An 11,930-nucleotide genomic window follows, 5' to 3' on the forward strand; every position below is an offset into this window, starting at 1 on the left:
TCTTCAAAGGGATGGTCATTTTGTTGGAGATTGGTTCATTAGGGAGATTCACCAAGGGTGGGATAATGTCACCAAATTTCATTTTTGGTCTACTTAAATGAATTTTCTTGCGATAGGATTGGCTATTTTAGTGAGAGAAAATAAAAACAGTAGAAGGACCAATTATGTACAATGGACAAAGGAATGTGTTTGTGAACTAGAGAGTTCCAAAATTTGAATGCATTCTTCACAACTGCCAACGGAATTCAATAAGGATTCAATCGGGATAATATTGGGCAAAGACAGGAGGGGAGGGCATGAAGGTTTGAACTATCTTCAACTAATATAAAGCGAATGCAACTCTCGAGATACAATCACCTATACTTGCATCTTGAGGGCATGTGGCACTATCCAAGACATTGATATGGGCAAAAAAATTCACGATGATATTGTCAGTCAAGGGCTGCTGAAAACGAAAATTGTGCAAGGCAATGCCTTGGTTGAAATACATGCCAAATATGGTGTGAGGCAGAGGGGACTAGAGCATGCTCATCACCACCCAACCATGCCCTATATAGGCCCTTGGCCTGCTAAACATAGGGACCCCCTTCCCCCTTGACTGCATGTCCGTCCTGGCCTTGCCCAGTCCTACCCTTGGCATGACATATGGTGGACCCATAAGGGCTTAAGCACTAGCAAAAGGGGCCCGCCCAAGGAAAGGGGGTCAACGGCCGCCCAAGCTGTTATGTGTGGAAGGGGGGTTCATAATGTACAAATCACAAAAAAACAAAAGGGAAGTGATGGTAGCAGCGAGAGCAGAGGTGATCGTAGGGGATCTTGGGCTCACAATGAGTGCTGTGGCGCTTAGATGATGACACCAAAGAAACGAAAAGTGCTCAACTCTCCATGGCGCCCTCAGTCGGTACTGGCTTCGCCACTTTTGACGTAGGTTGAAAGGTGGGTTTCCACGTCATCAGGAGCCCGTGCCCACTAGCGCTAGTGCTAGTGGTTGAGGAGGGGCAATATATTTTTAGCTATATTTATAAGGTTTAGTTAGCATGTAAAAAGGGAGGGAAGGCATAAAACCAAGGAAAAACTCCCTTTTTTGGGGTCTCTTGGGTATTATGAATCAGAATCCATATCCTTGAGCCATAACCCCAACCTACATGTGCTCTCATATCTCTCTCCCTCATGCAAAATGAGCCATAAGCCGTCATATCTCGCTCTTCAGTCGAATCTCCATAGCCGAGTTGCCATTGCTCAATTAACCATAGCTTGTTACTCTCTTTCTCTATCATTATCATTAAGCTTCCAAACCCCTATTTTCGAAAGCGCTTACACAAGCCGAATCCCATATTTTTAACTCTCAGCATTAAAGAGAGTGATAAGGGAATCATTAAGGATGGTCTTAAGGGCATTACAAGCTTCAAGAAGGACATTAAAGCATGATGGAAAGCAACTGAAAGGCTAAACGTCATTTTTGTTCTCTCTCGACACCAAGGAGAGTAAGAAGGGAGGCATAAAGAAGGACCGTCAGACAGCAGGGAAATAAGAAGAGGATCAAGAGGAGAACTGAAGAGAGGAGGAGAGAGCTCTTGGCAATTGCGACAGAGGTCAACACCATCATCATCAAGATCATCGAAGTTTTTTTTCTATAAATCGGGTAACCCATTGTAAGGAGCTTAAACTCCTTAACCTTGATGTAATCCAAGTTATGGTGTCGTCAACGGTCCCCTTTGGATATTAATTAAGGTGTACTCAAGGTTTATTTATGATTATGGTGGTTGTCCGAGCTATATGTGTTTACTTTTCTCTCTCACACATCTCTCACAGCTAGAGGCCCCGCGCCTCCTCGGCTCACCTTTTGAACACATAACCCCCGACACCGCGAGGTGTTTAGGGCCTTGGGATTGAGTTCAATGAGGTGTTTTAAGTGAAAATTGTAATCGCAAACTCTGCCAAAGTTTAGAGCTTTTATCTCTTCAATTTGTGTGGTTAAAGTGCGATTAGTAAGTTGTATTGATCAGAAGCTCTTCTGAAGAAGAACAATTTATTAACACAAAGTCCTTTCAGAGGGGGGTCGGCTCCAAAAAGTTCGGCCCTCAAGTGGTGTCAATTTCTTCTCTCTCTCTCTCTCTTTCTTGCAGTTTCAGTACATTTGTATGACGTGTGATTGAATGTAAGTTAATGCATGTTGTGAAATTGTCATGCTCGAATATACTCAATGTTACACAATTGATTGATTACTCTAGTTAATCTATAATTTTCGTTGCACCTTAATTCCAATTCTTTGACACATTTGCAATCCGTTGTGGTAGCCACCTCATTACTTGCACAACCCTTCTTCTGGACAGCCCCTTACTCTTGCCCAACCTTAACACAATGTCCAAAACAATGATTGGTTCACAAATCTCGAGTGCTATTCTCAGGCTTTAAAAAATATATATTTTTGAACATCATCACACACGTCCTCCGATGTGACTATGCAAACAGACAGTTCTGATGGCAAGCGCTAAAGGAAGGACATGTCACACATGTCTAATGGTCACGGGTGACAAGGGCCTTTATCATAGAGTGAGGGTGAGTATAGTGGCAATCGACAAGCCCACACTACACTCGATGCGCATTGCGCACATCCTGTTTGTGAATCCACCCTTAGTTGATGTAAAGAAACCTTCTATTGTCAAAAGACTATAGGCGAAGGTGGAGGGGCCAATACTAGGCATGATTGTGAAAATGAGTGGGTTCTTCCACCTCAGAGGAACGGGCAATGTCGCCTGTGTTTTTATCTTCGATGCAATGTGATAAACCATCCACCAAAAGATCTCCTCACACCTTCGCTGTGAGCGCACACTTGCTTTGCAAAATTAGAGTAGCAAAATAATGTGGCAAGCAAGGGCCAGTGGGAACACGTAATCAAACACGCGATTGCACGATAGCCAGGAATGTTGCTCATCAATCTGCCTACTGTAGCCGCATGTTGTATCTGCAGAACGTGTTATTATTGGGGGTGACATGCACCACGGTTGGGGTCCGCTCTAATACTGCCCCCTTTACGTTATACTTGATGTAGTTCACACATGCAGCAAATCTGCTGGCATTGATGGCCTCTGCTGAACGTGAGCGAAGGAACGTGCACAAGGATCTCCAATCGTTCACAAGCTTGTTGGCGTACGTGGCAGCTTTTGATGGAGCTGCCCAATGCAGCCATTAGGAAACCCTCTAGGCTCTCGCCAAAGTGAACGCAGTCGTCTCGTTGCTCGAAACGGAAGGTAGTTACAATAAAGTCACATCAAACTGAACGAACACCTTTCATGTGCGCACTCTCATCACTATATCACACGGGCATGGTCAAATGGGATCAATGTTGGAGGAGGAAAAGGCGATGCACGTCAATTAAGGACCGTCAGATCTGAGGCTGCCCCGCATTTACCAATTTGCCCGAATTTACAAAGCTGCCCCGAATTTTCTAATCGGCCCACATTTAAAAATAGTGTTTCAAGATTTTCAATGCATGTACCACAATAGTCAATTCTTTATCATAAGTACTAAACTTTGTTTCAGAAGGTTTGAATTTACGACTTTCAAAAGCAAGTGAATGGTTATCTTGCATAAGGACTGCATGCACCGATACCTTTTCCACTAGCATCAGTGACTACGACAAAGAATGGTCTTTCAAAATCAGGCAGTTGCAATACAGGTGCATTAGTCAAAGCATGTTTAAGTGCATTAAATGAGCTTGTAAATCAATCCATTCATAAGATGTGTTTTTCTTCAATAGGAGAGTCAAATAATGTGACTTGTAGGCAAAGTTACGAACAAATTTCCTGTAATAGCTACAAAGACCTATGGAAGAACGTAGTTCATGCAAGTTTTTGGGTCTAGGCCATGACTGAATGGCTTCAATTTTCTTGGGGTATACATTGTTTCCCTTACCCGATACGATGTGTCCCAAATATTCAATTTCAGATTGAAAAAATAAACTCTTTATAGGATTCAAGTACAAGTGATTGTGTGCAAGCAGATCAAATAAACGTGTTAAGTGCTCTTTTTTAGATTTACTAAATATTAGAATTTCATCAAAAAATACGATTACGAAATCTTGATGGTCAATGAAAATTCTATTCATCATGCGTGTGAATGTGGCTAGTGCATTCGTCAAACCGAATGGCTTGACACAAGAAATTCATAGTGTCCCGTTGATGGTTTCCAGATTTTCCTCAGCCAATGCATCTGAAAGCCGGACAACCCTATGATTAGTCACTTTTATAATGTGCTGCAAGAGTTAAAGCAGGTTTGAGGTGTATCAGAGTAGGAGCTTCAGGAATTAAGCTCATTGGGACCTTTCTGCTCCGAGACAAACCTATTTTGAAGCTTAACAATGATCCTCATGCAGGATAGTCTTCAACTCGACTTGGCGAAGGGCCTTCCATTTGATGCCGTGGGGTGGGATTCATTGTGTTACTTAGGCCAACATAGCCTTGGAGAATGAGGGAAGTAGAAGAATGATCATTTTTTTGTGAAAAGCATCAATGGGAGCCTCTATTTCAATATGCCTATCCACTGTCAGTGTCCAGTCTTCTTGCAAAGATGGCTAAGAGTCGGACGTCATTTACATTGTGCTAAACGGGAGCTACCATGGCACAACTTCATCGGCATTATCAGTGCATTTGGTGGATTTAATAATGTGAGCTTGATGAGCTTGTCTGAGTTAAGTGCCAATAGTGGTGATCAGAAGATGGACGGCTACAGCGAGGAGCTCCAGCATCGATTGATATGATAGCAATATCTTTGTGGGAATCATCCCCTTGTTCCAAAAATTAAAACAAACTCCAAATGAATTTTTTAGTCGTCTGTAATGATGGCGAGATGGGCTTCATCACGTGGATGCCGCCAGGGCTGGAAGGAGCTCCAGAAGAGGAATGAGGATGGGCAGCTAGTGGCCGAGGGAGGGCTCTCGAAGCCAGCCTTGGCACGTGAATAAAAGGAGGGTGACGGGCCTCTTGAGAGCGCAAGAGAGGAGGAGCTCCGGAACAGCAGTACGAAGGAGGGGAGCTTGTGAGAGAGAAGGGGAGCCACTCTCAGATGCAGGGCGGCCCGGAGAAGCTGAGGGAGAGCTCATCATCCAGAGCTGCAGCTAGGAAAGGAGAGCGAGGCCGGCTATAGCGAGACCGGTGGTTTTTCAAGGGTTGGAGGCCGCCAACTTGAGCAAGGAGGGAGGGCCTTCGAGGGCTGAGCACTACAGGAGGGAGCTCTTTGAAACCGCCTCAGGGTGCAATAAAAGAGGAGCTCAAAGAAGGTCTGACAGTGAACCCATCAAGAGAGCACAGAAGGGAGCTACAGGGCACGGGTTGCAGAAGATGAGAGAGAGAGAGAGAGAGAGAGAGAGAGAGAGAGAGAGAGCAGCGTTGTCTAAGGGGGTGGCCGACCGCCAAGGATAAGGGGGCGAAGGGCTCTGGTCGAGAGCGCGCAGAGAAGCTCAGCAGGCCGAGGGCGTCTCCAAGCAAGAGGGGTGGTCACCATGCTCAACCAGGTCATCAATAGAAAGGGAGAAGGTAAGAGCTGAAGGGCGGCACACATAAGAGGAGCGTTGGTCCAGGGACTGTAGACGGGATGCCCAAATGGGTGCAGCTTGGGGAGTTTTCCGTGGTCGAGAGCAGGTGATGAAGGACTAGAGCTGAGGGCTCTAGAGCAGCTACAGAGAAGAACCGTGGGCAGGTTTTGAAGGTCAGGAGGACGCTGGTGAGCAAAGCCAAGGAGCTGCAAGTAGGTGGGTTGGGCCAGCTGCACTTTAGGGCTTGTGGAGAGCCGGGAAGCTAGTGGCAGTGAGGACAAAGCAAGGGAAGGAGAGTGGCTATCATGGGTCATGCAGAGCCGGCAAGGGCATGAGATGAAGGACGCTCTCATAAGGTTGCCTCAGGGACATTTTAGGGGTGACACCCACGTCACAAGGGCCTAAGGCGGCCGTCGCATGAAGGGATCGACATCCTGAAAGGAGCAGCACCACATAAAGAAAAAGGGAAGCTTGCCATGCAGAGGTCTTTTGGACTTAACATTGTGGTTTTTGATTTTAATAGTGGCTTATCTGTACAAGGCTCAGTGAGCAAGCCTAACACCCCTTCTTCTGTGTGTATAGAGGTGTGAGGAGCTTAAGAAGGATTTTCATACAGAGTATGTATATGTGAGGTTTGTTATCTCTCGTACTCTATTGTCATTCATATGGAGAATAATTCAACCGTAGCTTCTAGTACATCCCTTCAATAAGCAAAGGATCCGATCTCTAAAGCATCTAGGCCTTTGACGAGGGAAGTAAGGCAAAGAGAGGAGAGGGATGGGCTTTTAGTCTATTGCAAAGAGTGGGTGTCATGGTCTGGCTGTGGGTGTCTAGAGTATTATCACCGTTTGTGTTCTGAAAGCAGCTTTGTATACATCTTGATCAAACATTTTGACATCATGTCTGCCATTTATGTACTAAACAAGTTTCTTACGAAAGCTTTGCAATCTATTACTCCATAGGAAGCATGGCATGATAGAAAGCCTTCTGTTGAGCACATGCGTGTTTTTGGATGTTTGGCATATGCTTTGGTGCCACAAACACAGTGCAAAAAGTTGGATGATAAGTTTGTCAAATGTATTTTTGTTGGTTATAGTGCTCAAAGCAAAGGTTACAGGTTGTATCATCCACAAAAAAAGCATATTTTGGTTTCACGAGATGTTGTGTCTGTGGAAGATTCTGTTCAGCCCTTGCTCTCATGTACTAGAGACAGTAATGTAAGCTCACAGGACATTTATGACACTTTGTTGCCTCTTTTTAAGTAATGGAAGTTCGAATGTAAATTACAATGAGGCAAATATACAACCTATGGGGTTTTTGAAAATGTTACAGATCAGCCTATTACTGATACATATGTACATGATGTACTTGATGAGGAAAGGACTGAAAATGAGTAGGCTAGAGGTATGCCAAAATGGCTAGTGCATACATTGCGTGACAATAAATTGGATGCACCTCTGTCTAGTCGTACTCGTTTAGGTTCTCGCCATGCATCTTATGCATTAGATTGTTATGCTTTGGCAATGTCTAGCTTACATGATGTTGAGGAACCTTCTTTTGATGAACACATAATTTAAAAAATTGGATGGTTGCCATGCATTCAGAATATGACGCACTTGTAAAATATGACACATGGACTTTATGTGATTTACCTCCTGGCAAAAAGGCCATTGGTACAAAGTGGGTTTACAAGTTGAAACACAAGCTGGATGGTGAGATTGATTGCTATAAGGCTCGACTTGTTGTAAAGGGTTATGCACAACAAAAAGGCATAGATTATGAAGAGACTTTTGCTCCCACTTATCGTATAACTACTGTGTGTTTTCTATGTCCATTGGCAACTCATTTTGGTTGGGATGTACATCAATCAGACATTGTTACTTCTTTCTTGAATGGTGACATATTTGAGGAAGTTTATGTCAAGAAAGGACAAGAGGATAAGGTGTGAAAATGTAACAAAGCTTTGTATGGGTTTGAAGCATCTCCTCATGCTTGGTATGAGAAGGCTGGCACTCATTTGGTCAAACGAGGCTTTTGTAACAATCCAACAAAAATCACATTGTATGTAAAGCGTGAGGGTGATGTACTTCTCGTTGTGGTTCTTTATGTAGATGATTTGTTGATCACTGGACCAAATGAGAGACATATTACTGAATTTAAGGCTCATTTGAATGCTACTTTCAAGATGAAAAATTTGGGGTTGTTGCATCATTACTTGGCTTTACAATTTAAGCAGTGTGATGGTGGTATTTTCTTGTGTCAGAAAAGTTACATATAGACATTGCTATGTAAGTTTGGACTTGAGTATTGCAAACCTATTGCCATTTCCATGGAAACAGGTTTGAAATTGAGTCTTCATGATGCTGATGATCCTGCAAATGACAACTCTTTACCAAACTGTTGTTGGATGCCTCATTTATGTATGCAACACGAGGCAGGATATTCATTTTGTAGTCTCACAGGTTAGCAGATTTATGCATAGCCCAAGGTCTAAGCATTGGCAGGCTGTCAAGAGGATTTTCCGCTACTTGACTGGCACTTTGCATCTTGGCTTGTTTTATCCCAAGGAGGGATCATTGCTGCCAGACTTACATGCTTTTTCCAACTCAAATTGGGTTGGTTGTTTTGACACGCGAATGTCATGGTTGAGCAAGAAGCAACCTACTGTGTCCACTTCTAGTTGTGAGGCTGAGTACAGGCCAGTCTTCACAGCTACGGTTGAGTGTGTATGCTTCAAACGCCTCATGGTTGATTTGGGTGTTGGATAGGACACTGCCAACACTCTCTACATTGACAATCAGAGCGCATTGGAAGTTGTGAGGAACCCAATTTTTCATGCTCGCACAAAGCACATTGAGGTGCATTACCACTATGTCACGGAGAGGCTCTCAGCAGTAGAGATCAACTTGTCTTATGTGCTAGCATAGGACAACCTTGCAGATATTTTCACAAAGGCATTGTCTCGTGAGAATTTTGAAGCTTTTTGCAAAGCTTTGGGTTTACTCCCCTTTGTGGATTGATCATGTCCTTAGGGTATGGCACTTCCCTTTACTCATGTGCCAGCTCTCGTTCACCGCATCACTCCAGGGGGGATTTGTTACAATATACATGTGGTAGTGATGTGTGTGAACACACTTAGGACCACCGGGGCATTTTTTCCCTCACTACTAGGAGGTTTTTCCCCGTGCATTGTATGTATGCCCATTCATTCTAGGGCTATCTATCTTTCCATTGCACACTAAGTAATACACTCTCTGTTGTGTGCCTAGAGCTTCCTTCGTATTCTCCAAGCTATGTGTGTTTTCTTGCAACCCTAATTCCAACAGGGGGAATGTTGGAAGTCAAGCCGGATGGGCGCCCTTCGAGTCAATCCTTTCTCCCATGACCCCAAAATTTCGATGTATTTTCATTATTTTTTCAAGAAGCCTTTTAATTATTTGATACTCTCTGATTATAGATGGGTAATCTCTAAGAAGTTGAGTCGTAAAGTTTATAATGAAGACCGAGTCTTGTAAAGTCAGCCAATGGTCAAGAGAGCCCTAGGTTTAAAGTCTATTTTGTAACGTGGAAAAAGGACACATTATCATTATCAAGTTTTGAGTTTGAAGCGTACGACTAAGAGCGACTACTCTCTTGCAACTTGTAATCATCATAACTTGAGCTCTAGTAGTCACATTTCAATTTTGAAACTTTCATCGTGTTCCTTGTCCTTTGTTCTTTCATTCAAGTATATCCATTGCCGATTCTGATGTGATTTGTGACTTTATGTTAGTAGGCTAAACCTGTTGTTTTGAATGTGTTAATGGCTATTTTTTGACATTTCGACCATTCCTAGATCCTAGGGCAACCTTTCTGTATGTTCTGTTGCAGTTTCCAAGACCTTGATCATGATGGATCGTGATTTTGGTACCTCCTCAGATTGCAAGAAAACTTGGTAGGTTAGTGCCCCTAAGTGTCATAGACCTCCTCCTAAAGTTTTGTAGAATTTGGACTTCGTTTGAGTGCTGAAATATGTCAATGATTGAGTGCAGTGACATAGGACAGGCTGCCATGGTGCCCATATAGGTGCTCTTGAATGGCCTAGATTCTCTTTGAGAGGTTTTACATTAATATCTAGTCCAACCTCTTGCCCTAGGGCCATAGGTTATCCTCTATTCTGATATGAGATACTATGGTCTTAGGGCCATAGCTTGCCTCTATTCCAATGAGAGTTCCTATGGCCCTCGGGCCATAGAGCAGCCATGGTGCCCATGTAGGTGCCCTTGAATGGCCTAAATTCTCTTGAGAGCTTTTACATTGACACCTAGGCCACCCTCTGTCCCTAGGGTGATAAGAGGCCCACTATTCTAATGAGAGATCTTACGGCCCTAGGACAAAAGGGTGCCAATGTATAAGCTCAAGTGTCATATGTTTCTCTCTATTGCAATGAGAGATTCTATGGCCCTAGGGCCATAGGGTTCAAGCACCATAGGTTGTCCTCTATTCTAATTCAAGATCATATGGCCCTAGGGCTTTAGGGTACTAATGTATAAGCTCAAGGTCCATAGGGTACCCTCTATTGTAATGAGAGATCTTATGGCCCTAGGGCCATATGGCTGCATGGTGACCATGTAGGCAATCTAGAATTCCCTAAATTCTCTTTGAGAGATTTTACATTGACACCTAGGCCACCTTGTGGCACTAGGGCCATATGGTTCCCTCTATTCTAATGAGAGATCGTATGGCCCTAGGTACATGTAAGGGTAGAGACCCTATATAGTCTCAGTGCTTGGAAAAGATTCTTTGTGCATATGAAAGATGCTATTGTGATTGGACTCATGTATTATGTTTCTCATAGAAGCGTCGCTACAAGACTAGTATCACCTACATTGCTTAGCCTTAGAAAAAAGGGTCGATGGCCTGGGGCTTTGCTAGATTGGGGCTGTTGCCTAGGTCTTCTTTTTTTTTAGGCTCATCTACACCGTTAGTACATCGGGGGTTGAATGACCTACACAGCTAATGCGTCGGGGATCTTTCCTTGGCTATTCCTAAACACCTGATGGTGGACATCGAAGAGGTGTGGCAGCTAAACTGGTATAATTGGTGTTGATACCCTACCCCCTGCTAGTATTTGAGATCATTTCAAAGCTCCGGTACATGGAGGGAGGCGAAGCGGCCTCAGCCTATGTCTGGCTCAAGTAAGTTGGAGATAATCTAGCTCTCTCCCTCTGCGAAGAGAAATTTTCTCGATTTATACTAGAGCGGAAGTGGATGGGTGGACCGGTCAATCCCTACACAGGGTCCGGTGCTTTGCTATATTTTTGATGTTATGGTCTACCCAATTTTTTTTATTGCATTAATACATAGTTACCTATTTCATTTAGAATTTAAAGATTCTCTTTTGTCATTCTCCTATGTCTTTGTGTACTCTATTTCACCCTCCACTATTCTCTCTCTCTCTCTCTCTCTCTCTCTCTCTCTCTCTCTCTCTCTCTCTCTCTCTCTCTCTCTCTCTCTCTCTCTCTTTGAAATGCAGTGTACACTTATATTCAGCCTCCACATTGTTATTTTCTTGAGTACGCTTTCATTAATATCACCCATTTAGAGGTAGCACTAGTTGCTAGATGCCTTTGGATGTTGTTCAACTCATGGCCTAAACTCTATGCTAGGTCAGGTGGTGAGAACCCCTCCCCTATGTAAACGCTTTTGCAACTCATATGTATATTGAAATTGTATTAAAGTGAAAATTGTATATTTCCTACATAAACCTCTAGAAGTGGTATCTCTCAGTAAGAGAGTGCTTTGGATATAGTCCTTAATATACAGATGGTTGTGTTGCACAAGAGTATGGCAAGCCCTTACTGATAAGATATAAGAGCAATGTGCCATAAAATATTTCCAAATCCTCAACAAGTTGAAATACAACTTGTGACTTGTACATGTTGTGTTAAATACTATACCATTTGTGTAGTTTTCATACTTGTACATGTTATGTTGAACACAATACAATTTGTGTAATTTTCAAAAAACATGTCCAAGTTTAAATACCTCTTCTCACTTATACATGTCGTGTTAAACAATCAGTGTCTCTTGCTCCACCTACAGTTGGCATATTTCATTGTCTTCCTCAACCTTCTTTGGCCTTCATGAGCACTAGAGCTATCAAAAGCATTTGAGCATTTGATTTTCTTTTTTTTTTATTCTTGCTTAAATTTTCAAGGGCTTCAATTGCTTTCCTACATTGGTTGTGGCATTAATGTTTTCTTTGTGTGGATAGATAGCATGTCTACAAAGAAAGTGATACATAACTTAAAGTTACCAATGTTTCGTTGAAATAAGGTAGAATGTTTGGAATCCTCACCTCAATGCTTGGATTCCTTTCATAATACCACGAGACCCAACCTTCAAGGTTTCAAGA

The 11,930-nt window shown here is 43.0% G+C and overlaps 1 protein-coding gene across 1 annotated transcript; it reads right to left on the minus strand.

Moving 5' to 3' along the window:
- Nucleotides 1-5,028: 5,028 nt before the first annotated feature.
- LOC147423226 (uncharacterized) lies at nucleotides 5,029-6,399 on the minus strand. Its single transcript, XM_086502113.1, has one exon. It carries the CDS (start codon nucleotides 5,884-5,886, stop codon nucleotides 5,392-5,394), a length of 495 nt encoding a protein of 164 aa, XP_086358239.1. The 5' UTR covers nucleotides 5,887-6,399; the 3' UTR covers nucleotides 5,029-5,391.
- Between the last annotated feature and the right edge of the window lie 5,531 nt (nucleotides 6,400-11,930).

The sequence above is a fragment of the Adiantum capillus-veneris genome, chromosome 26 (assembly GCF_014529385.1).
Source record: "Adiantum capillus-veneris isolate H3 chromosome 26, ASM1452938v2, whole genome shotgun sequence".
Lineage (NCBI taxonomy): Eukaryota > Viridiplantae > Streptophyta > Polypodiopsida > Polypodiales > Pteridaceae > Adiantum > Adiantum capillus-veneris.